Source organism: Pyxicephalus adspersus, chromosome 2 (genome assembly GCF_032062135.1).
Source record: "Pyxicephalus adspersus chromosome 2, UCB_Pads_2.0, whole genome shotgun sequence".
NCBI classification, from domain to species: Eukaryota; Metazoa; Chordata; class Amphibia; order Anura; family Pyxicephalidae; genus Pyxicephalus; species Pyxicephalus adspersus.
The window spans coordinates 51,927,263-51,955,009 of NC_092859.1; the positions used below are offsets into that span (position 1 = coordinate 51,927,263).

General features: G+C 37.3%; 1 protein-coding gene across 1 annotated transcript in view; it reads left to right on the top strand.

Moving 5' to 3' along the window:
* The window catches only part of HBEGF (heparin binding EGF like growth factor), an 89,886-nt gene extending 62,561 nt beyond the window's left edge, over positions 1 to 27,325 (top strand). Inside the window, exons 4-5 of the mRNA XM_072400778.1 lie at positions 7,882 to 8,037; positions 20,844 to 27,325. Coding sequence (XP_072256879.1) covers positions 7,882 to 8,037; positions 20,844 to 20,910 — 223 coding nt within the window. The 3' untranslated portion in view covers positions 20,911 to 27,325. The remainder of the gene's footprint in view (positions 1 to 7,881; positions 8,038 to 20,843) is intronic.
* Positions 27,326 to 27,747: the final 422 nt, after the last annotated feature.

Sequence of the window (27,747 nt, forward strand, 5' to 3'; positions counted from 1 at the left end):
CAATTAAAAATTGAGAACAAAGAGAAGCTGGGGTTTTCTGGCAGACAAATTTGTATTGAAAATCACAAACACATAAGCATTAAAGAATAAGGATCTGTAACAGAGATAGACCCATATACATCATGTAGTGGGTTGGTTCCTATTGAGTATTCATAGGGTACACGACCACAAAATATAAAGTAAAGAGCCTAGATTTTTGGAGAAGTATGAAAACATAGCATTTCTAATGCTTTCGCCTCTTGGCTTCCTCAGGGGTATTTATGAGAATGTTAGATACTGTTACAAGAAACACTTTATCATATGTAATATCGAATAAACCCAAATCTAGATAAACAAGTGTCTATTTAGGAAATGAATATTGTGAGCTTTGTGGTTATTTTGTAAATATTGTATTTATAATCAGTGTGGTAGGTGATTGGAGTGAATAGACTAGCAGTATAATGTTTAAAGTGTCCAGAGATTGTGGCATATGTCCTAAAATGATAGGAGTAAAAAGCAACAATGTAGTACTAGGTCAAAAGGGTAAAAAAAATGCATATGAAAATAATAGTAGGATTGCAGGCTTATTAGATAGGGAGTTACCCTTGCATTTTTAGGGAGCTATGTATCATAATGCATAAATGGAGATTAAGGTCTTTTTTTTTCTTTGGACATATTGCTCTGATTGAGATGTCCATTTTACCTAGGCTTCTTTACTGGTTTGAGATTCTACTGGTCTGTGCTCTGCTTAAACATTTTCAGTTGTATGTGCTGAACTTTATCTTGGCGTATAAGAACCAATGCTCTTTTAGGATCTCCACAGGATCTTCTTTGAAGGGTATTGGCATCACTTAAGGCGCAGAGTCTATGTGACACAAAGTCTTTAACAGGGCACCCCACCCAAGGGGTGGTGAGCCAGTAGCCTAGAGGCCACTTGGCTCTTTGCTGCTAAATGTCACCAGGTCATGACCCTTATGGCTAACTGGACCAGCCTTATTCTGGAAACAGGCAGTAGGCCAATGCAGTCCTCGTCCAAGTAAGGATTAGAGCAGGCAGCAGAGAAGCATTGTCACAATCTAAGTACAGGTCTTGGTAGGTGGCAGACAAATGTAATCAGGGTCCAGGCAAAGGTCAGGGCAGGCAGAAGGCAAGTGTGGTCAAGATTCAGGCACATGTCAGGGCAGGCAGCAGACAAACATGGCCAGGTCCAGGCACAGGTCAGATCAGAAAAAGGGATAGGACACAAATCAGGGTAGCAGGGTAGCTTGTGCAAAGTCACAGCATCAGCCATCATTATTGCTGAGGATAAAATAGTCTCTGCCCCTTTAGGAAGTTCCTTTTCTCTGGTCTTTGTCTTTAAAGTGCTGCATTCTCTATTGGACAGAGAGTGAGTGCTACGCTTGGAAGCTTGACAGGGCGCATAGGACCGGGATACGGCGGGATGGTTTAGTGGAGACCCCCACGGGAACCGACAGGTATTGTGGCAGATATGTTCATTAAGGGAAAGTGGTGGTCTTGGTGTTCCCAAATTTCTCCCAAAGTATTATTATGCAGCACATTTGGGTCAATTATCCTTGTGGGCTACCTTGAGGTAGTTTAACAGATGGATGAAGTATGGCTGGCCTCTATTCATCTCAACTCAAAAACATGGAGCTCCTGATGCTTTGCTGCTGGCTCCTATGCAATTTACTAAACATATATGGCAGCAATGTAATTGCTAGACATATGACTCATTATTAAGACATATGTTAGACATATGTTTCATTATTAACCTCCAGGTTCCCTCTAACTTCTTTAAAGCTCCCATAATTACACATTTGAGAGATGCCACATAGAATTCCACGTAGCTTTTTTGTTTTTGTCAAATCATTCATTTTAGAATTCAATGTCTGCTCTACTTTTCTGAAATGTAGAGCAACTTCGAATTACCCACTAAAGCCTTATATAGCTATCTATAGATATTTTGTTGAGAATCATACCTCTCAGGTGCCTGTTCACTCATATGTATGTAAGTGGATCACAATTCTGGACAGAATGATTCCACTTGAGCTATTGAAGGTGAATTGGAGACAGGCTCATAAGAGTTCCTTATGCACCCTATTACTGTGAAAAATATTTAAAAAATAATGAAGCATTGGTGTTATACTTTGGAGAAAGTGCATGCCGTTTATCCACATTATGTGGTCCTGCCCCAGTCATGCGCCCTTTCGGGGTGAGGTGAATCAGCTGTTGTACTGGTTGGCTGATACCTTCATTCAGGAAATTTGGTAACTCACCTTCTGAGCCTGCCCATCAGAGACATTTCAAACGTGCTGGGTAAGCTAATAACTAATGTATTGACTGCATCATGTTGCATAATTACACTGGAAAGGAAATAACTGCTGCCCTCTGACCATCCTTGACCTTTATTGCCACATAGAGAATGTTACATCAATAGAACTCCTAACAGCTAGAATAAATGACAACGTGCAAAAACACCAAAAGGTTTGGTCTCCTTAGTATCAATATTTACTTTAGTCCTCGCCCTTTGAACTAACATGGCTTTAATTAGGGTATTACCTTTTGGGTAATATTCGGTGGGCAATCGATTAATGAACAAGGCTAGGAACCCCACTTTTGTTCATGTATTTTATTTCTCCTTATTCCTCTTTTTTCTTTGAGGCTTGGCAGTAACAAATTGTGACAGTAACACCTTGGTTTACTATACATTTTGCATTAATATTTTACTTGACATTCAATGTTCATTCTCCTTCTTGGTTTTTCATGGAGATGTTTTGTATTATTTTATACCTGTATCGAGTTATTACTTTTTGTAATTTTTGTTTTCCCTTTGATTGTTTTTGTATCCTGTATCCTCTTGATCCCTTGTGATCCCTTTCATCAGTGAAGCTGGGTTTGTTTGAAGGCACATATTGTTTTTATTTTAAAACATCAATGTAAAATGTAAAATTTCCATGAAATTTTTCTGAAAACTACAGTGTTAAACATTACCACTATAAGTAATGTGCTTTCTATGTCTACACTCAATTCAAAGAACATGGTCTGCTACATACGATTAAGTTACTTAGAAAATAATTTAAAAAACAGAGCGGTCAAAACCCTGCAGAAATAAATTTGATAGCACTAGGTTATGTCACATAGTCATATATATATATATATTTGTATTATAACCTTTACCAGGAACACAACATTGTGAAAACTTCACTCATATAGTTTGTTGTTGCATATGCATGAGCATGCCGGACATCACATCAAAACATCAATATATGGATCTCCCTTTGTTCTCATATCAGCTTTTTGTTCAAGATTCTCCAAGATAAATATGGTACTAGAGGTACTAGGCTAAAATATAATGTATATATTAGATCCTATTATAATTATTTTTTAGGTCTATTTATTGTTGTGACCCAACAATACCAATATGCAATTACCAGAGTAAAATGTGCCAAAGAGCCAAATACATTTCTTCAACATCCATCTGTATATTACCAGTACTCTACCACCACCCATATTTGTCCAGCTTTCAACCCTCCAGCTATTCTTTTGGTTTGTTAGTAGTGGGCACAGTGTTGTTTTTATCCCAATTGTAGCCCTTTATAGTGTCCTGCTAATCAGGGAATCCTCCCACACATGTGGCTTTTCAAAGATCCAGTTTCCGGTAATTATATCTTTTCCTGTTTGCAATAGCATAATTTCCTGTCCGTAGACATTATGACCATTATATCGCACCATATGATCCAAAGCTAACATAGTATTATGCTGGAGTTGTCAATAAAAAAGAGAGCAATCCAAATACAGGACCGTAAAACAATATTTTATATATGTGATGTCATATAAGTGCATACAACATCATCTCATGTGCTATACACATCTTACAACAAAAATTATATATATACGCAGTGGATTCTTAATGTATCAACATAGATTAAACATCTTACAATAAATACATATATCATTTGATCCATGAACAAAATCAGATATATATGATTCAATTTCATTTTTAAATGCATATTGTTGTATACAATGCTTTTTTTGTTAGAAAAAAGGTGCCGGAACTCACCAGACCTTTCCCCCAGAGAGCACATCCTACAGAAAAGAGAGTAGGTAAAGCTTTTATGGGGGCTTTAAAATTGTAATTCTCTTTTGGAAAACCTGTCAAAAAAGGTGCCCGAACTCAGTAAATTAAATTATAAAAAAAGCCGTGGTTGTATATATCCTATAAGTCAAAACACTTTGAAAATCTGTGTGTTCATTTAGACCTGGGAATACAGTAGCTTTTAATTGGTTGTTGCTTTCCTATTGTGAGCATCCTGAGCTTTAAAACATCAGAAATAACCTATATCATTCAAACAAGGCCTTGCAGGGCTTCTCTCCTTTTTTTTCAATACTGAGTCTGATTCAGATGCCTGGTGGTAAGAGAAAAGTGAGTATGACAGTATTGTACTTTTGGGTTCAGTTTCAGCTACTGGTCTCAGGCCCAGCTAGTCAGAAAAAAAGGAGCCGGATGTAAGTGTAGTGAACTAGCATGGGAATAGTGTGCTAAAAAGGTTAGGATAAAATAGCAAGGAAGCCATTTGGAAGGCAAGGCCAGGCTGGCCAGAAAGGAAGCCAGATAAAAAAGAAGGTTAAGGCTCCATGTGTACCTGTCTGTATTCCTAGCAAGCCAGGTCTGCTGTACAGACAGGTATACATGGAGCCTGAGGCCATGCCCACGCTTGCACCCAGTTTCCTTGCTGGATAACCATGGGCAAGTGCAAGTTGAGGCCTAACTAGTTGAGCATGCTCAGAATTTAGAGCTAAAAATATATTTATTGGGTTAACAGTATGTTAATAACTGTCATTGACATTGTGAAAAAAAATCAGGATGCATGAACAACATAATTTACATACAAAATACATGGTGAATTGCCAGAGATACATTTCTTTATCTGAGCAGCAGGCACAACACCAACCATTTAGAAACTGTGTTGGTCTGTCTTAGTTCATTTTCCTGAGCAGCCAGGAATAATGTCCAAACAAGGATATTGTTTTATAGGAGAGTGACAAAAGTGGTAAAATAAGACTGCTATAAATATCCCATGCTGTTTAACTTCTGATAAATAATAAGAATGCAAAGAAGACGTTCAGTCTGTTCTGTTGTATGTGCATCTATTCAGTATCTTGAACCATTATTCTGTATGCATAGAAATCCATGGCTGAAACTTTTTTGCTGGATGTTTCACCTGTTTTTGGGTTAACCTGCCTCAGATTAAAATGATATACATCTTCACCTTGGGGGAATATCACTGGGTACTGTAGAGCATCATAAGATCAATGTGTTTCTGAAATGCGCTGCAATGAATTGCCGCATCGTTAAATTACGATATCCTGTTGCTCAAACTCATCATGTGATGTGATCACCGCAACTTCATCTGCAGCCCGTGTTCGCCTGCTGGTCTTCGGTCTGCTCTTATGACTACTTTATATTCATCCATTGGCATATGTTCCAATGCTCTTTTAAATGTTTTAATAAGAACATCGTGCTCATGAAACATCCTTTGTAACTTTAGGACAATCTGAAATTTTGTTCTTGAGATAAAGGTGCACCTCTGGTCAGTTTCTATTTGTTTGTTTTTAATAAAATATAGTTGTAGAAATTTTGGTGGTTGATCTGGCAGCGGAGATAACGATCCCGCTTTATGGTAAATTTGCCCTTGAACCGTGAATGTGGATGGAAATCCAGGCTGTTGAACAACTGATGTGGCGCCGAATGATGCCATTTGGAAACATGAGTTCTGATGTTATAAAGTAAATGCTGTGACTGATGTATTTGCTTATGTGTAATTCTAAAGTTCTTGTGGTGGTGTTTCCAGTTTCTCGTTTTTGCAGCTAATACCAGGAGACTCAGATTTAAACTTCTTGGCTTGACAGTACCTACAAACCATTTCCATTTTTACGATGGTAACACGTGCATGCGGCGAGTAGTCTTTATGTGGATCATAGTGGAATCCTTCCAGTGCTAAGCTAAAATGTTGTGCAGTCCATGATTATCTGGTACCTTCTCTCATTTCGTGTACTCGGGTCTCACGCTGTTGTATTGTCTCTGAAGCTCTATATGTAGTATCTCTTTATCTCATGTCCTGTACATGGGTCCTACACTGTTGTAGTGTCTCTGAAGCTCTAGATGTAGTAGCTCTATCTTTCATTTCCCGTAGTCGGCACTCATGCAGTTGTACTGTCTCTGAAGCTCCAGATGTAGTAGCTCTTTCTCTCATTTTCTGTACTCGGATGTCATGCTGTTGTACGGTCTATGAAGCTCTAGATGTAGTAGCTCTATCTCTGTTATCCTGTAGTCGGGTCTCGTGCAGTTGTACTGTCTCTGAAGCTCTAGATGTAGTAGCTCGCTCACGCAGCGTTGGTAAATCTTTTATTTCTGTCCTTGGGATTTTCTTGTCTACAGTGTTGTTTCATTTTTTTTGCCTTTGATTGTACTTGGCCAATTGCCTTACATTTTCTGGAAGGCATTATTACAGGCCAGAAATTTGTAAAAGAGTCCAAAAAAAGTATGTAAGCAAAAGGCACACTGTCACTGTGCAATACATACTTGCAAATATACCTCTGACATATACCACACCTATGTACAAAGATCAGCGGTGCACTCACATGAGTCTGAGTCATATGTCTAGCAAGTTTGGTTGAACTGTCTCCATGAGTTTCTGAGTGATGGTGGAACATAGCAAGTTTGGTTAAAATGTCTCTGTGTGTTTCCTAGTGATGACATACACACATCTATATATATAACACATATATACAAACATACATCCAAGTATACCACTGACATATACCACAGCGATGTACAAAGATCAGCGGTGCACTCACATGAGTCTGAGTCATATGTCTAGCAAGTTTGATTTAAATGACTCGATACGTTTCCGAGTGATGGTGGAACACAAGTTTGGTTGAAATGTCTCCTTGTGATCACCAAATATAGCTCTGATATACAGCACAGCGCTGCACAAAGATCAGCGGTGCACTTACATGAGTCTGAATCAAATGTCTAGCAAGTTTGGTTGAAATGTGTTGATGTGTTTCCTAATGATGACATACACACATACATAGATACATCCAAATATAGCTCTGACATATAGCACAGCACTGTACAGAGATGACTGGTGCACTCACATGAGTCTTAGTCATATGTATGGCAAGTTTGGTTGAAACGTGTTGATGTGTTTCCTAATGATGACATACACACATACATACATACATCCACATATAGCTCTGACATATAGCACAGCACTGTACAAAGATGACTGGTGCACTCACATGAGTCTTAGTCATATGTATGGCAAGTTTGGTTGAAGTGTCTCTATGCGTTTTGGATGGTGGAACAAACACACATACACACATACATCCAGTTTTATATAGATAGATAATTGTTTATTACCTAATGAAGCATAGGAAAATGTTTTAAACTCTTGAACATAGGCAACTCAATCTCCCTAGTGGGGTAAACTCCAGGAATACAGTGCAAAGACAATAGAAAAGGGTAACAGTGTAGGTTTACCTTCTAGCATACAGTGAAAATAATATTCAGAGTCCACGGTGCTGAGTCCCAATGTATTGGGAGTATTACACACATAATAGGAAGTTGAAATCCTCAATAAAGACAGTTGGCCTGATTTATTACGTATTAAGCTTTACTTTCTACAGTGAAGCTGGGTGATCCAGCAAAAAGACCTGTGCCAACAAATGCCTGCCTAAAATAGGTGGGTGTCCCATTGTAGACAATAGGTGCCACAAAACAAAACACAGTTTTTTTAAGGCAACTCACATAGCTGTACATACTTTAGTATTCACAAATGCTCAAGTCTATTTCTGTTTAAACTGGATGTAAATTAAGAAATAATGTTTTCCTTCTAGGTGTCAAGCAGGATATCATGGGGAGAGATGCCATGCACTTACTCTTCCTTCAGGAAACCCTTCAAATGCTTATGATCACACGACTGTCTTGGCAGTGGTTGCTGTTGGACTGTCATCATTCTGCTTAATTGTTATATCATCTCTATTAATAATAAGGTATGTTAACCTTTGAGCAATTTAAGTGTTTGGAATATATTAATTGCATGACTATTTTATAAAAAAATTATTTATTGCAAATGTGCCACAAACTTGAAAGTAGGTTTGTTTTAAAGCAATAATTTCTTCCACTGCAAAAAAAAAACACTTTTAAATTTCTATATTATAAATAAAAATTTTTGGTAAATAAAAAGTGTAAATTAGGAATAGCATTTCATATGCTCCTGTACTCAAGGACTTGCTGGTTTGTCTGTCAATGGCAAACACTTTCTTTCCATTGTTAAGTTAGAGACATTGTTAAGTCAGTGAGATAAAACAGTAGGTTCAAGTGTCACAGAATTCTAGGTGCAAAACACAAGAACCTAAGGAAATGGTACCACCTAGAGATTAAACTACACAAAACCAGATAAAATGAGTAGGAGTAATTTTTTTTCAGCTCTGTCTCATAGTGAGGAGTCTACATGAAGGAAAGTTCCTGCTGCCAGGCTGAAACAGCTGCAGGGGAAGCGGGATACTACCTTACCCTATTCTTGACAGGATTGGTATGGAGAGATCCGAAACGCTTGGAGCATTCAACAACTCCCCCACTCGGGTTTATGATGGGCATGTTTAATGGCATGCAGATCAGATGGGGAATGAAGTATAAATGAGTGTTGGACCATGAGATGAAATGGATAGTTCCACAGCTAAGATATTATTTCTCCTGTATTGTGTTGAGTCTTTTTATATTCTGTTATTAATGCTTTTCTATACTGTAATTCTTTGTATAAATAATATAGGTCTCAATTAATCTGTGACAGGCGTTGAATGAAAATTGAGACTAAACAATGTTTGGAGAGTCATTATTATGTTTTATATGTTTGGAATAAATTTTGTAATTTTTTATACATGGTTTAATTGGTATGTATCTGCTTTAAAGTACCCTTGGTATGTTTGATATATTCATATTTCTCACTTATTTTATTTGGTTATATGTTCTATTGTTTTGGCTGGTCTGCTTACTGGCTTCTATAAAAGTCACCAGTAATTGTTCTGGGCCCTTGGGGCCCTGCCCTGGATTTTCTGTGTATGGGTAAAGAATGTTTGGATTACTCCCAAACCTGGATCTGCTTCTCTTGTATTAGCATGGCTGCATGTATCACGTAGGTGATTCAGTTTTCAAGTGCCCCTCACTTTTGAATGCTTTGCACACTCTACATGGAACCTAAAAGACAGCTGTCTTCCTTTACATGAGTACTTTACAATGCACACATATGGGAGACACCCTCAAGACCTTTTTCTCTGGGTAAGGGACCTCAGGGATACTATATGTTGTATACCCTTGACTGCTGTACTGTATATATTTTGTTTAACGTTTTTATTATGACCCACAGCCAGTCTAACCTGCAGCCATACACACTTGCTGCTTAGCATAGGGTATGCTAAATAGGCTTCTCGGTCTTAGGAAAATGTCTGACCTGGAATTGGGAATCCACCCTACCTTCCTTTTGCAGATTCCCAGTAAAACCTGCCCCAGAACAAAAATTCTGAATAACCAGTAGAGAGGTTCCCTACAGACACAACATAGCTAGTTTTACCTTAGATGTGGTATCTGGGACATCTAGGTCCTACATAGCATCCATCCAGCACTGTGCCCAATAACACAGGTTACTTTTTTGTCGAAGTGTTACAATATATATTAATATTGTATAATAATATTGTTATATTTTAACACAGTGACAAAAAAGGCACCTGCTTTACTAGGCAGTGTGCTGGATAGATGGATATATAAAATGTATTTCCTTGTATATATATATAACAATTCTTGAGCTGCTTTACCTGCGGTGTCTTTTTATATTATTTAATATAAATTAATTATTTTATATTATGAATACTTTTCCTGTTCCCCTCTCTATCTGTATTTTCCCCTCCATCCTTCTACCTTTCTCTTTCCATTTGCCTTTCCTTTTTTCCTCCCTCCTCTCTTCACTAAATCTTTTTTTCCCATCTCAACCTCTTCCTACATAGACCCTCTCGTGTAACTCGGAAGACTACCCCCACAGTAACATAGAAGAACTGGGGCCTCAGCAGTGAGATTCCCACTTCTCTGTATTCTCCCTATATTGGTGGGAAAATTGGCTTGTTGACTTTTTAGTTATCCTAACAAGTTTATCTGCCTTATAAGAGGGGCCAAGTGTCAGGTGTTTCCTTGCTCATCTGAAATTGTTGGCCTGATGGAATATTTTAAAGTTAGTTTACTTCTCTGATGTTATTTCAGCCATACCCAATCTATTATCATTATATGCTACTACATAATGTGTTTTGGCCTGGTATAGACCTGGTCAATGTGTAAGAAGTTAGGATTATTATTGAGGACAATATACAATAAAATAAGAATAAAAATTCAATAATAATAATTTCTTCTGTAAGTTCTAAAGGCAGTCGCCAGCGAAAGAAAAAATATTGTTTACAGAATCATATATGTGGGAAAAGAGATACTTAACAAAAATGTATAAGTACAACACGTACAACAAATAAAAACATTTCTATAAGCAAGAATTTTCAATGTTCACCGTATACCTGCATCTTGGGATCGGGCAACTTTTCTCAATATGTCCTTCCCTGCTGCAATTTCAGCATTTTAAAGTAAGCTCTCGACTTGGCTGTAGAGCCTCTAGTTCATACAAAGGAACCTTACAGTCAATTTGTGCCTTCAAGCTGATTGATAGACTTGTTTCCTTCCTATATAATAGTCGTGCAACAAATGTAAATTTGTACCATTGACAAAACCACAGGAAAAATGAGTAATACCCTCACTGCATGAATCAAATATTCAAAATACCATTAGCCTTACTGGAATGTCCAAATATAACCTCCCACCAGTAGCCTTCAACGCGTTGTTCTAATTGGTGTTCCACCTGTGTAATTTCCTTTGATTATGGTATATTACTAAGGTAGTATTGGCTCCCTCTTGCTGTAGCTTTCTCAGGATATCCTATTCTGTCAACCACTCCTGCAACTTCCTCCCCATACCCAGGTCCAGGAATCTCAGATCAACAGGACTGATATAGTTGACATCAAGTAAGATATTGGTAATGGATGGGACCACATGATGATATGATATGGTATGTCTTTTATGATTGTTTCACACTTTAGTAGTACTTGATTTATTTGCATTGATGATCTCCATCATATGCTTTATTTAGCACAAGCAGCTTTCACCACAGCTCAAGCTCAACCACTAGGGAAATAAACATATCCCAGATAAAAACCCTATAGTCATAGTTGATCCAGAGGATCACCTTGTATACTATGGAACATGGCATAATTGTATTTACATTTTTTTATCAACTAATCAATCACAGTTTAGGGATGGTACCACCACCCACTTCTAATTTGCTCTTGAACAGGATTCCTAACATGTTCTCAGTGTTCTCCCACCAAATCTTCCGCATATCAGGGTATACGGGGACAAACTCTTATTTCTCCCTTTGTCACTAACAATAGGTCTGATTATATATATTGATTATTTGCTCTAAACTGACTGATATCTTTAAATAGTTTTGGAGGTATAGAGGGTCAATAATGTGCATCAATCTAATTACTATTCATTATAACATTTTCTTGACCCTTTGATGGGCATAATCAATATTCATTTTAATTTATTTAAATTTATTTGGTATATAAGCACCCATTTAATATGTTCCTATCTATCATCACATATAACTGCATATAAAGAAATAACTAAGGGGCTTTTTATGTCCTCCAGCATATGAATCAGACCTTCTCCTTCTCCCTAACGTATTGAATTGAAGTTCACATTGATTGGGTATAAGGTTTTATACTTGTGAACGAGTTTCCATCTGGAAAGTTGTTTGGGATTCCTTTGAAATCACTGCTTCACTGCAAGTGTCTGACAATCCACACTTACTGACTAAAGTACATCCAATTTCTCACTATGGCATGAGGTAATCACCAATAATTGCTTAGAACACCAATAATTGCTTAGAACCCAAAGAATTCTACGTAATTTTAAAGCTGCAATGTATAAATGTTTTCCTTATCATGCTGTCTGATTTCCAATTTTCTTACATCCCCTGTGGAAGTAATACTGTAAAACAGTAAATAAAGCAAATACATAAACCACCAGCAAGTCAACCTAGCTTAACGCTAATTTTAGCGTTTGAAAAGCTCCAGTTTATATACGTTATTACACAGGAATTGCCCATCATCCCAGAACATTTACAAGCTTCCTGTATCGGCCCGAACTATTCCCATGCAACAAAATCATGCTTAGAACACTCCAAGGCCATGTGTGAAGATAATAGGTATACAAGAACTTGCAATCCCTAGCAGAAAAACTATTGTCTAAAAATTAGGGAGGAATTCAAATATCACATAAACAAGATGGCAGCGGTTTTTAACAACATGGTGCCAATCAAGTCAATATTCGCTTACGATTACAACAGGCACTGTTGAATGGGAGCAGAGAAGCTATAAAGCCTATAAAGATTCAGCCAGGGACTAATCTGCTCCCAAAATCCCTTTCAGCTGTTTACAGCCTCAGAGTGTGTAGAGGATGCTGAGATAGTACATCTCAGTCTGCACAGCTAAAGGGATGCAAGAGATGCTCCTATTTCTTTTTTCTCCTTGCTGCTGCAAGTTACATAGCTAGACAAAATAGGTTGTGTGGGTACTGTGGTGGCGCACAACATGGAATTGCCAGCCCGATAAACATGAATGCTGCAGCCAGACTCATCCACCCTTTCCACCACTCTTTATCTGCTGCCTGTCTTTGCAATTCTCTACACTAGATTCCTTTTCACCTCAGAATCACATGGATGCTACTGTGCTTTGCCTTAAAATATCTTCAAAACTCTTGTCCAACTTACCTTTCTGACCTGATAAAAAAATATATCCACACCCACTCTATTTGCTCCTCCAAAAACCTACTAATTACTTCCTCACTCATAACCTTGTCAAATGCATGGCTCAAAGACTTTTCTAGAGCTGCTACCTGTATCTGGAATGGTCTTCTACATCCTATTCGGCCTGTTCCTTCTTGCTATTTCTTCAACAGAGCATTCAAAACTCATCTTTTCAAACTTGCCTACCTGTCTTCTTCTGTCTTTTAAAACCCTCCCTACTTCTCACCATTCCATATCCCCCCTCCTATTGTGTATTACTTCCCCCCTCCTCCTAGATTGTAATCTCTTCGGGGCAGGGTCCTCTTCTCCTCCGCTGTCACTGTCTGTATCTGTGAGTTGAACAAGGTAATATTAGATATCCCCTCCCTCTGTTTGTTATTAAGGGTGGCCTTCCCCCTAAAAAATTGTACAGCAAAATCAAGGAAAGAAAGAGAGTAGAGGTTTCATTGTGGCAATTCAACTTATATTAATCATAAAGCAAAAATATCAAGGTAACAGTATAATCAAAGTAGTATGCAGTCATTAGGTTACAAGATTTGGGTTTGTCCCATTGATGTCATGGGATGTCCGACCTTATGCTAGACAAGACAATCTCTAAATATGTCAGATAAAGCACGGCTCGAAAACTGACGCGTTTCACCCGATCTAATTTTTAGACATTTATCACAAAAAACATCACACCATTAAGACACAACTTTTTGTTGGTGGTATGTGTTTACAATATTTTGACGTGTTTCGCAAAACAAACTGTTCGCTTCTTTAGGAAAAAGGAAAAAGACCTATATAATAAAGACAATTCATTTTCAGTTTGACATTGCTGACATTCATTTCAATCATTTTATAATCTACAGAAATAAAAAATGAAAAAATGTTTCTTACATAACAACCAGGTTCCCAGAAAAGCGATAATAGCCAAGGGGAGCAACTGAAAGGAGAACTTCCACAGACCATTCTTACAGACAGGGTATTGGGGGATAGATCTTTATAATCTAAGAATAACATACAAATGTATAAATACCTAGTTATAATTTGTTTCAATAGTTTTTATTACATTTTTCATAATAAACGATATCGTAACAACAACAAGTATATTATCTATAATGAAACAATAAACATTGTTCTATTGGTTGATATATATCATACCTATCATAAAAAAGTATCAAAATTAGGGTATTTAAAGAAAAAAATAAACATAAAAAGAATATTAGATTGGAAAAAAAAGGTTAAAGCAAGGAAGGAAAGAAAAAGAAAGAAAGACATGGCTTCTGCTATTAAACATTGTGAACATTTATTCATAAGCACAATATAGATTAGTATGTCAAATAACATCCGAAACAGATGGAATATTATTAGATTTCCAACACTAGATTTTTTAAAAAAAATATTGTGTTTGGCTGACAATAAAATACGTATGATTGGAGTTCTGACCTTTGGATGGACAATATCTATATGAAGTATCACTAACTGGGGTGTTGGAACAATTGGGACATTGGTTAATTCTAAGATTACTGTAAAAAGTGAGTTCCAGTATGATCCCAGGGATGGACAGCACCTGAACATCTGTGACAATAAACCCACTTTTCCACATTGTATCCAGCAGTTGGGAGAGTAATTTGCAAGGAATTTAGACATTTTGTAAGGTGTATAATGCCCCCTTTACAATATTTTATTCAACAATTCCCTGTGATAGGCAGAACTAGTGGCCTTCTGGGTTATAGATATTGGTTTTCCCCATAACTGGGCAGATATGGACTTGCCCATTTCTTTCTCCCATTTTAACATAGAATGTGTTTTAGTAAAAAAAATTAATATTTTTAAAAACTTTGTAACAACAGAAAATTCCATTAGCATGTGAGGATGATTGCAGTATTTGGTTTAGTTTCTGGTGTGCAATAATTTTGGATGGAATTAAATCTAAAATTTAATACAATGTATGAGGCAATACGGTTGGCTCAGTGGTTAGCACTCTCCCGTTTGCAACACTCAGTCACAGATTTGTATCCCCGCCAGGACTCTATCCACAAGGAGTTTGTATGTTCTTCTGGTGTTTGTGAGGGTTTCCACTGGCTACTTTGGTTTCCTTTCACATCACATCAGATTGTGAGCCCCTTCGAGGGACAGCTATTGATATGTCAAAGGACTTTGTAAAGGTAATGTGTCAGTGCTATATAAATACTGGCTAATAATAATAATAATTGCTGTTTATACTTTTTACTGCTTCTTGTTGTATTTTAGAAAAATTTCCTTTTCCACTTGAGTGTGTGTCTAATTAAAGAACTGCCTGGGTGAATTGTTGTACAAGTGCATTCAAGTTTAGACAAAGGTTTGGAAAATTCATTGATTTAGGGAGGCCTTTGAATGATGAATAATTGGAACTAATAAAAGTTTCACTTAGTTCATCAGCTTGGTCAGAGAGGTCTGGTTCATACCTATTTGGTAATTGCACCAATTTCAAAACTTAAAGGGCTGCTGGTATTTTAATTGTCATTTTTTGTATTGTAACTCCTATAGTATATGACTTAAAAGTCCCTATATATATATATATATATATATATATATGGAATAGAAAGCCTTGCCTAAACAAATACTAAAACAGCAAAATATATAAATTATTATTATACAAAAACAATTTATAGAATTACTTTTATTAGACAATATGCATATATCATAGGGTAGGCAAACTTTTTTAGTCGAGGGCCGCAATCTGAAAAAAAATTTGCCAGAGAGGACAGGTTGATGGCAGAGTGGCCCCCTGAACGTTGCATCATGATGGCAAAACCCCGCCCACTCTCCTATCGCAAGCTCAGAGCCTGTGATGCGAGAGTGGGCGGGTTGTGTGCGTTGACACAGCCCCTCCACTCTCCCATCGCAAGCTCAGAGCCTGTGACAGGAACGTAGACGGGTATTGTGCAGTGACAGCCCACCCACTCACCCATCGCAGGCTCAGATCCAGGGACGTGTTTTGCGTCTCCGGCCAGAGTCGCGGAACACCCAAAGGGCCGGAGAAACATCCCCATTGGGCCGTATATATCCCCACAGACCGTACTTTGCCCATGCCTGTCATTGACTAACAGACAACACATTAAAAACAATAAAATACATTGTACAATAAACCTGTGCCCAATTTAGTCCACATAAACCAGGGCCCTCACATGTATGTGCATAGGTCGATGTATGTATTGATTTGTGGGGGCTGTTTTATCTAGCAAAATCAGAATTTCGCTCGCCCGTGCGTATGCACGATCCCACATCCGACCCTCTAACCTATTTATCAACGCATTTAAGGCAATGAGAATACGCTGGCGTATTCTCCCAACATTTCTGAACTGGAATGATGTGGCACTTCGAGGCGCACATCTCCGGCTGCTTGACCCCAGCGAGCTTGCATTAAAAGCCATTCTTTCCCTAACAAATCATTCTTTAATATGGTACACATCTTAAAACATATATATTAGCTTAAAAATAAGCATATTTTTAAATGACCTAACATTTTTGGGTTCAGGAAGAGCTAACTGATTTCAGCTGTTGACAACACTTATGATGCCTGATCGGAGGATCCGCCTGGTGATAAATCCCTGAGTACTCTGGCAGGGGAGACCTCACTTTTGCCTGCGGACTAGATCATCCACCCACATTCCTGTTTGCTTCTATATATATATTAGATTAGGATAACATACCAAAGAAGATATATATATATATATATATATATATATATATATATTTAGCACAATAACTGCTTTTGTTTTTTAAACTTTGAATGTTTCAATGACCATCTTGCAATTGATAAGTCAATGTTAATGCTATGTTATTGTGTTTGTAGCCATATTGTTTCATTGGAATAATATGTCTTTATTACCAACTTTAAATGTTTGTTCCGCATAAATATTTTATAATCCAGTTTTCCACTCTTGATAGGTCCAAATTGCATATTGGTTTTGTATTTTTTGAATGAAATATTTCTTGGTCCATTTTTGAAATATTTTGGCTTTATATGAAAGTGTGGGTTTACATGTGTTTGTGTGTGTGTGTGTTTTTTGTCAGGTAAATTTAGTGGTGTCTGTGTGATCCAACAGACCTACAATCTAAAGTAAACTGTGCTTGTTTTTGAGCATTTCCTTTCTACGAATTGTTGAAAGGCCAAAAACAGCACAACTGTCTTATTAAAACTCAGGTGTTGTGCGCCAATGTGAAACCGCTATGTGCGCGTAAACTGTGTTCCTCAGCAGAGATGTCGCATCATCATTCGGGTAAGTTTTTTTTTGTGTATATTGTTTGTTTTGCTTCATGTGTACATACATGCATATACACTATGTATGTATACATTTCAATGTGTGTATATATACATAAAAAAAAAACAATTATAGGAAGAAATAGGCAAAGATGTTTTTTTTTTGGCATATTGCCTAACACGTATGTACTTCAAATTGAAAGATTGCCTATTTCTTCGTATGATTTCTGATATCATGGGTTTGGGTCAAAGCTAGTTTAAAACGTTAAAGGAAAGTGTGCAGCCTTCTCTTCATCTCGGTTTTTTTATTGTTCATACATATACATGCACATATTTAGATTTGGCTAAGCATCGCTTATGCAGCCTGAAAAGCATGAAAGATACAATCCAACACCATCTAGTTGCCAACAAAACATGATTTAACATGTAACTGAATGGTAACATCCCTTTAGAGGGAACCTCTGGCAAGTCTCTGGAATGTCACATCAGTGTACTACTGTACCTATGTAGATGTTATTGCTTCTGGTAAAAGGTGGAATCCACCTTTATGTGCTTCCACTAACAAGCTGATGTAATTAAGTGAATATATTGTGGTCCGAGGTCTATAATGGCATTCAAACTGCATAAACACCCTGAAAGAGCAATAAAGTATGTTTTGCACAAAGTATTTTTGTCCCTGGAAATTTTATTTACTAATACTATTTGAATCATGTAAACACCTAAACAATGCATACAGTCCAGTATTTAACCACCTGGGCGGTTACCGAGAACCTGGTTTGGGGTAAGAAAACTTGCTAAAAGCGTTTACCCCGAACCAGGTTCAAGGTAGCTAAAAATAGAAACAAGCGTTACAGTGCAATCTGATTGTCATACAACATTGTATGACAATCGGATTACAACTGAAAAAAAAACACTTACCCTGTCCCCGCAGCTTCTCCGGAGATGTCTTCTGTCTTCTCCCAGCATGTGCAGTGACGATCTCCGGGGTTTTTCGGTGACGTCGCTACATGCGTCGGTGCGGGCGGGAGGCGGGGCGGTAAATTTAAATCATTTTGTATTGGATTCAATACTAAAAAGCTGTATTGAGTCCAATACAAAGAAATCTTTATATATTATATATATATAATTATATAATATATATAATTTTATTATATATATATATATATACTATTTTTTTTTTTAAGTTTTTTTGTTTTATAAATTTTTTTTTAAAGTTTAATAATAAATTTATTGTTATGCCTAAGAATTATAGCCTACAATCTAAAATAAATTTCCATGCAAAAAATGTAACGCTTTTTGCATGGAAGTACGGAAAGAATTAGAACAATTTGCGTTCGCGTACGCGTCCCTCGGCTATTCCTGATGATGTCAGTGCATATGCCCATCGACAGGGGTCGTAGCGATAAAATTTAAATATTTTGTATTAGATTCAATACAAAGTCCTGTATCCAGTCCAATACAAAATAATACAAGATACATTTATGTGGTTTTGTCTATAGGTATGTGACGTTGGACTTTTAAAAACTTTAAAATTTACCACACTAGGGAGGTGTTTTATAAAAATATAGTACTATACAGTATACCGAATTATTGCATTTTCAGTATTTTTGATTTATGTATATGTATTGTATTGTTATGTATTTACATGATTGTGTGTTTCAAACTTTAATATATTCATGATATTTACTAGACCCTTGTTTGGACATATTTCTGTAAGTTACAGGTCTACAGTTTAAAAAAAAAATTTCATGAAAAACAGTGTACCACTTCTGGTACAGAAATCCAGATATCAGTAAAACGCCCAGGAGGTTAAGAGTGCTTGACCCTGCTTGTGAGCTTGTCAGTAAATGTGGTTTGATGGACCACCTTCCATCACCATTAGGTGTAGTTGAATGAGTCTGCAACTGAGCTGGACAGCTAATTGACAACCTGTTTGGGCAGGGAGTAGAAGTGTGTTTATGTACAATAAGGCTAAGATCAGGCAGCACAGCACAATGAGAGCAAACCCATAACAATACCACAAATGAACAGAGGAGTTGTGTAGAACAGTGGCAGCAAATCAACATGTGTAAAGTTTGTTAAAAGAAAACCACAGCTTATTCAGCAAATGTCAGACTATTAAACAAAATACAATTAATAAAAACCATGACAATTTATTCATCAAAGGAATACCTACATAATACATTCAAATACCAATATGTGACAATATGACTTTGAGAATGGGAAAAAGGCAATAAGGGGGGTCAAGTACCAGTTTGGAGTGGAAACCATGCATATATTTGTATTCATGGATAAAATTACAAATTCTTTAATAACAATGATTACATATACAATGTAAGAAAACAGGTTGAAGAATTGCTAACCAATTGAGACCAACATTTTAAAACAGGCACAAAAACATTGCAGCAACAGATGAAGCTAACAATAATGAAGATTACATGTAGTATAACATCTTTGCCAATAATCTTTTTTTCAAATATTTGATTTCTCAAAAGCCAAACTATAATGAAATTTGAATCAGATCCAAAATGATTGGAACTTTTTTTTTAACATTCATACTATTGTGTGATGAGATGACATATTAAAAAGTGGTAATTAGTATCTATACAGCTTGATATGAATTAATTTGCAGTGTTGCAACCAGTCCAATGGACTGAACCAATTTTCTTAATTAGTATAATGTAACATAAAAATTTAGCACTTACCCCCCAAAAAAAAATAAATAAATAAATCACTAAAAAATTCAAATTGACATGTAATGGACTGTAGATGCGCACAGAACAGGGACCAGATGAGGCCTAATTGATTGCTATGACATCACCATTGCTTAACAGACCCTCCCCAATGGCACATCTGAAAATTAGTTCCCTTTATTGGCAAATTCTCGACCCCACTGCTCATTTATCAATGCTGTAATCTGGCTGGCGAGCGCACCAGCATTTTCTATCGGATCTCAGTAATACATCCTGCCCCATAGATCGTATATGTGCCTAGCGAGCTTCCGCGCATTTGCTTGATAAATCAGCCTTATTGTAACAAACCTTCTGTTAATCATTTATATAAATAATAGAGCCATAAGAAAAAGGTATATTTCTGCTTAGGGTGCACTATTTTGAGTACCATAATTTCTAGGTATTATGTGGGTGTGCACAATTTGAAACATTGTTATATTTGGTATCTACTCAATGGAATCTTGTTTTTTATATCTTAACTTAAAAATAAAAATGTTATTGTTTGTGCCATAAAATAAATTTGCACATTTTTTGCTAAAAATAAAGGTTTAAAAAACAATGGTTCATTATAAATTTTAGTGGGTATAGTATTTTTTATTTTACATGTTCTCTGCTTTCAGTCTAATTATAAAGCAAAACAGTGAATGAGACTTTCAGCAATGAGACTCCTGCCATTTGAAGTACATGCACCTAGAAGACTATTGCCAAAGAGTTGCAGATTTCCGTACTTTATATAGCTAAGGCACCAATGTAATGCATAGGTTTGGTATTTAGGTATTTTTTATGCCTAAAATATGTATTTTAATGTGTGCAGATAGAAAGGCTTTAACTTTCCAAAATGTCAACAATTTTATACAAATGTCTTTCTACAGCTAGCAATCCTTAAAGTATGTTTGTGTATTATTTTTTTTTTACTGTTGAATGTTTTTCTTTTTTAAGGTGCCATAGAAGAGGAGCTTATAATGTGGAAAATGGAGAAAAGCTAAAGTTTGGGCATCCTATGTAAAGACATTTGTAGTGACCTACAAAAATACTATGTTGTAAAAACATGAACTTAAAACCATAATAATTAGTTCTAGCAATAGATTACATGTATTTCTAACCAGCAACAATACAAAAGATGTTTAACGACTTTTAAAAAGTGGTGTATTTATTATATTTTTTTACACAAGTATTAACATCTAACTATTCAGAATATGTGGCATGGAAGTATGAAGTGTGAGCCTCAACTCTGCTTTACTCCTTGCCCAAATGACATAATTTTTCCACAAAAGAGCAATCCAATAGCAGTTAACTTGTATTTGCTTAACTGCTGCTGCTGCATTTGTTTTCATGTAGACTGAACTAACATCAACAAAATTGGATTATGATATATTAAAATATATCTTTACCCAAAAAATGTTAACAGTTTTAAATAGAATGTGAAAAGTTTAGTATTTCTAATATGTTTTACTGCTACCTGTTCCTCTGCTAGAGATATTTACTTTTATTTTCTTTTTCTGGGGATAACCTTGCACAGTACAGAAATTAGGGTAAAATCTGGAACAAGGTAACCAAACACAAAAAAATCAGAGGTCGTATAATCTTCCTTCTTAACCTATTTTTTTCCTATTTAAAACTGCAAGCCTTTTTGGTAAAGATATATTTTACTGTATTAAGATCCAGTTTTGTTGTAGTTCCTACTACAGTAAAACCTGACAGGAAAAATAAAGTTATTGGTATAGATACAATTTAAAAAATCATTATGAAGATCCACACGTGATATCTAACTCCAGTCCCACCTCTTTAAATTATTTATTTAGTTTTGGACAGTGCATATAAAAATTGCTATCCATTATTACAGTTACAGATGGTAGCCCCACTGGGAAACTATTCATTCAATTCATGTTCCTGGGACATCCATACATGAAATGGGGGGGTTGCTTGTCACTAGGGCAAACAATATTGCCAGAAATGTTATCTCTTTCTTATTCAATAAAACATGCCGATGTTTTTGTGTATGTCTCCTTTGAGAGATTTTTCTGAGCTGTTTTCACACCAAAATTGACTAACATCGCTTGTTAAGATGTGATTTGTAAAAATGATGTTAAAAATTGAAATGAGATGCTGAGAAATAAAGGAAACAAGAGGTATGGAAAATTTAAGGATAATAATACCAACCTCTCTTTCTGAAAATGCTGGTTGTCATTTTTAGTATTGTGCAAGACACCGACTCACAGCAGGTATGCAGATAAGAAGTTCTGTTCTGTTCAGATATAACATTGTTTGCTTTTGCCTATTTCAGGTCAGTAAATCAAAGCATTAGGAGCTTGGCAAATGGCAAGTTATCAGTTTCAACTCCCATACTTCTCTTGACTATAGGGGCCCTAAAGTACATAAAATATGTCATGCTGAATGTTTGATTTCTAATCTGTAGCCAGAAACAGTGTCACAATCTGTAAACAAGCTTCAATAGCTGTAGCAACTAGCAGGTTCACAATAATAAATATGCTGTGTCCAGGACACAGGCAGCTGTAATGATGCAGGAGCAAGACAGGAGCGTAGTCAGGAAGTCGGTATCTGGGTAGATCAGGTTAGCAGGTAAGCACTAAAGAGTAGCCTGTAATTCCTTAGCCATAGGTCAGTACGCAAGTGTGTGGATGAGAGAGCAATGGATCAACAGCAAAAAGCAAGACACTGCCATGAAGCACAATAATTTTGCACACAGGAAATTCAAGGCAGGGCTTGAATAGGAAGTCAGGGGCAGGAGCAGGAGGCTAACCAGCACTTCAGGTAGCTTACTGGGCAGAGCTACCGGCAAGACACAGAAGCAGCTCTGGGTCCTGATCTTGATCCTGAGAAACAGTTTGGCTGTTTTCTAAGATGGTTCTTTTGCCCAAATTGCTCTTAAGAATTCCTCTACCACTGTCCTTCCCCCTACACGGTGACACATGTTTCTGTTTCATAAAATAAATAGCTGCAGTCGTTTTGATGAGGCTAAATTTTCTGAAGAGGACCTTTTAATTGCCTTTTCAGTCTGGCTCCCTTCCAACTGCCTAAATCAGGCACTATTTGTAAGTAAAAAATGCTCTAATAATAAATTCTTGTCTTTTTCATTACACTTTAAATCAAACTTACATTCTTTGATTTTTCAACTTCAGAGGCATTATACCACAATATTGATTAGCGATGTTCGGTCAAACACCATGTACCACCTTTCTCTGTTTCATAAATAGAGGCCTAAATGTACTGTGTGTTTCCACTGAAGTTCACCTTTTACTTATGTATGAGGCGTTTAAGGCCCATTTTAAATGCCTCATATAAATGGTCACCCTATTTAAATGGTCCATATACAGGATGTCTCAAATTACACATGAAAGTGAGTTTAATTATATTTTTATATTATATCAACAAAGCCATCATGTTCAAACGCCTTGAAGACTAGTTATATGCCTTCACGTGAGCATCTCCGTTTTCTACAGCTTTCAGCCACCTTTGGACGGCAAGCCTGTCTGACGTTTTGTAGCATTTATTCCCCGATCTCCCTGCAGGCTGTGCAGATTCTTTCCTCAAGCTGTGACAGGTTACGGGGCTTAGTGGTATACACCTTGCTTTTTTTTGTTAAATGTATTTTTCACATAAATAAATTACAAATACAGTAACAAAGAAATCGAAAACCAAGAAGAACAATCAAAAGAAAACATACAACAATATAAATATGAGTTACAACAATGAGGAAGTCATGGAACAACTAGTATTTTATATAAAACTGTGTTCTCAATACAGTGGGTTTACACATAGAACTAGTGGTATGAAGTGTCCTAACAGTTGACATCCAAAAACAATGCTTTCAATCTGAAAACAATAAAATGGTCGGAATGAGGAGAGGTCCTCATTGTTGCAGGGTATATATACTGTCTACTGAACACTTAACAATAAAGAAACAAATATAGAGGGGAGGGAAAAGAGTGATGGAGAGAGGGTGAGGAGAGTAAGAGAAAGGATTGGGGTTGGGTCTGTAGTCAGATAGGAGCAGCAACCCCTCATGCCTTCACCATTCACCGTTCACTCAGAGGTGAGTGTGCCTGGGGGTGGTCTTAGGTCTGGTGTTCCTGATTAAGCTGAAACATAAGCTTTCCATGGTGCCCATATTGCATCAAACTTGTCAAGCTGGTCATATAACCTGGCCATGAGCAGTTCCATGAGTTGTACCTACCTAATATGATTAAGTAGTGCTGTTCATGTGGGGGTAAACTTCAATACTTGGCAGTGAGGCATCTGGCTGCCGTTAGTACATACGTTGGCCATTAGACATTTATTGGATAGCTCACAAACCAGCAATCCCAGTAGGTGGGTCAGTATGTCTAAGTGAATGGGCAATTCAAACAGCTCTTCTAGTAGTTCATTTACCATTTGCCAGTATGGAGCTATGCATGTGCAGAACCAAAAACATGTGGTATAGGGTACCCACTTTGAAACCACATTTCCAACAGAGATTGCTTTTGGTAGGGAATATTCTAATAAGCACCTCTGAAGTGAAGTACCAGTGAATTAATATTTTGTGTTTTATTTGTATATAGTACACAGGGAGCTTTTCTGGGCTTGTTGGCATATCATTTTCAAGATATCCTCTGAAAAGTACTCTACCTAAAATTTTTTCCCACTTCTGCATATAGGAATGTTTCATCCCTGGAGAGGTGAACTCACAATGTAGAACCTGATAAATTCCCCAAATCAAGCCTCTCTGGGAGGCCCCTGCTCATACACCTGCTCCAGAGCATGGAGTTTGGGTGAATAGGTGGTATCCATAGCTTGTCCAGTTCTGTCCAACGATTAAAAGACTGCAGTGTTGATCAAGAGGCCAGAAGTGTAAGGTGTGATGCATCAATCACTGTCGCCTGCAGTCTATTAAGTCTGTTCAGAGAACAGGGGTTAGAATATAGGGCTGAGACTGCATTCAGAATGGAGCTCCGTATACCTACCCATTTTAATACTTGCATCATAAATGGCCAGCTTAGCAAGTCAAAGGCCTTTTCTGCATCAAAGCTAAGAAATACTATACCAGTGTCCATCTTATTAAGAGAATCTATTATATCAATGGTTCGACTGGTATTGTTGTCTGCCTGACAGGTTGAAATGAACGAAATTGCCGAAATTTCATCCCCCTTTTTTTTTTTATTGAGGGTTTCTACTATAGAGTCCCCCAGAACTGGGTAGGCACAATTGTGAAAGTATTCACCTATATAGGTAGATAAACTGGAGGTATCTCCAATTTAGGCATTTTGTACTGTGGAATATAAATCTGAGCAGTAGTCCCTGAATATTTTAGCTACAAAGCCCCCTGAAATCATTGCAAAGTGATATTGGGGTTGTTTTGGATGTTTGGTCCCTAGCTTGATACAACAATAAGGTGTCAGATTTGTTCCCTTTATCAGAATTTACTCAGGTACAGCAAGGGTCGTTAAGTCTTGTATATGTCTGACTTTTTGAGTTGGTGGGGAAATCATGAGGTTTGTGTATATTGCTTGCTCAAGTTTGTGTAGGTCATTTAAAAGGAGAGAGCGCTGGCGTAATTTACTCTTTTGATTAATCAATTTGATTATGTAGTGGGGGTTTGTGTGGAGAAGTATGCCCCCCCCCCCGAATTATTCGTTTTAGCTGGGGCCATGAAGGTTGGTGGAAATTGACAGTTGGCAAGTGTGTCTCTTGTACAATAGCAATATCTGCTTGCTGTCTTTTCAGTTCCTGCAAAAGCAACTCACGCTTAGCGTAGGAGTTCAACCCTTTAGCAATAATCAAACAATACTTAAGCTTATTCATATACATTGGAGAAAGATTAGTACCTGGAATGAACATTGACAATAGCCATAATGCAACAGCCTGGTCCATAGGCCTTATAAACATTCCATCCAATCCAACAGGCCCGACCCTCAGGAAAGCTGGGAGCTTCAAACTGACAAACAAAAGGGAAGAAATACAAAAACATTTACAGCTAAACAATATCAGAGAGTACTCGGACTGTGGTCTCCTCCATGACCATAGACCTGCCAGTGGGAGAGCTGGCCCTTTGGAGGGGGTCTCCAAGGTGCTGGGATGCTGCATGATTACCTGATGGTGGTCTGTCCCTGGATACTGTAATGGGGGTCTACCCCAGTTTCCAAGTCTACCCCAGTTTCCAACCCATGGCAGGGTGTAGGGGAGACTGATTCCTGTGGAGAGCTGCAGCTGGAGGAGGGGGAGGATTCCCCCAGCATAGTAGATGAGGAGGTAGCACCTCCTAATATCTGTGGCGTCTGCTGAAAATACCCATCTGTGATTTGGGGGGGCTGTGAGCCAAGCAGAGGCAGACTTTTCCATATATTGAATGCCAGCCGCATGATCCACAGTACACACGATCATCTTGGGCTGCGGGGAAGAATCAGGACACGCTGGAGAGAGGTACCTCTGAAGCGGCGTACACACCGTGTGGAGCCCATTTTAGGGGAACCCTTCAATCGATCCATCGGTCAGGAAACTTGATGTTTAGGAAATCTCTGCAAAGTTCTGTCTTGTTGAAAAAAGACATTAGCAAAGTCACTCCTCACCTGAATTTGGTAATTTTAAGAAGGTAATTTTCCCTGGCTTTGCATGAATGCATGCTCCAGGAGTTTAGTGTTTTCATCAGTGGTGGTAGTAGCAGGCCTTCCACTGAGTGGTTTGTCAGGAACAGATCTCCTTTCGAGAAACTTGCCACGGATAGCGTAAATTGTGTTACGTGTTCGATTAGTGTGACGGCTATAAAGCTTCTCAAACTCGCGCTGAACTGCAGTCGGGAACTGAAAAACTTTTTGCCAAGCGGCAATTTTGCAATGCTGCTGTTGGATTATATTGAATCATGCATTATACAGGTTTTTTTAACATTCCTCTGGATCAACTGTGCATATATGGGTTTAGTCTAACATAGAGTGGTTGCAAAGAAAGGGAACAGCACAAACAGAAGGGAATTTATATCAATATAAATGTTAAATAAAAATGTCCCATTTTTCATTTCTTGACACATTTTGAAACCTTGCTTTCTCAGGAGGCATGGAACATCACAAAAACAATATTGATCAGTTTTAATAAGCTAATCCTCTGATGAGTTTTATTAAGGTAAACCTCCGTATTACGGGTTTTTTCAACCTGCATAACTATGTAACTATACAAATGCCAACCAAGAGTAATGTACTGTATTTACCTGTGCAACTAATAAAAGTTTGCTGATCATGTACAAAATCTGAGTTTAAAAAGTTATGTATTTTGTTTCAATACATTTTTATGGAGTCTTTCAGTTTTTTAAGACCATACATACCATTGAGGAAAACACAAAAAACAAAAAATAAGTGCCCAATGAAGGTCTTTTCAAGAATTATTAACACATACCAGAACAAGAACTAATATACTATGTTAACAGCAAAAACAAATATTTGATAAACACCTTAAAAAAAAAAAAAAAAAAAAAAGAATGGGAAGTTTCTGTGGTCTTTTAATAATACATATGATCAAAGTGGCATTCAGTAAATCTGCTTGTCATAAATGTAATATTCTGGTGTCGAGATTTGGTGTACTATGGTGGTCTAGCCATGGGGTTCATAACTTTGAAAAATCTAGGAAGGGAATTTCGAGCTATAGCAGTCATCCTCTCCAGGATCCTAAAATCAGTGACCCTGAACAGAACCACCACAAAACTTAGGGTGGGTTTCTTCCACGCCAAGGCTATCAACCTGTCTTGTGGCTAGACATACAAAACAAACTAGTTTGCGCGAGTGCTTTTCAGGGGTTCCAGAGGCGTCTCACCACAGGGCAGTTCCACCAAACATGTAGAAAGATGCCTACAGTTGCACAG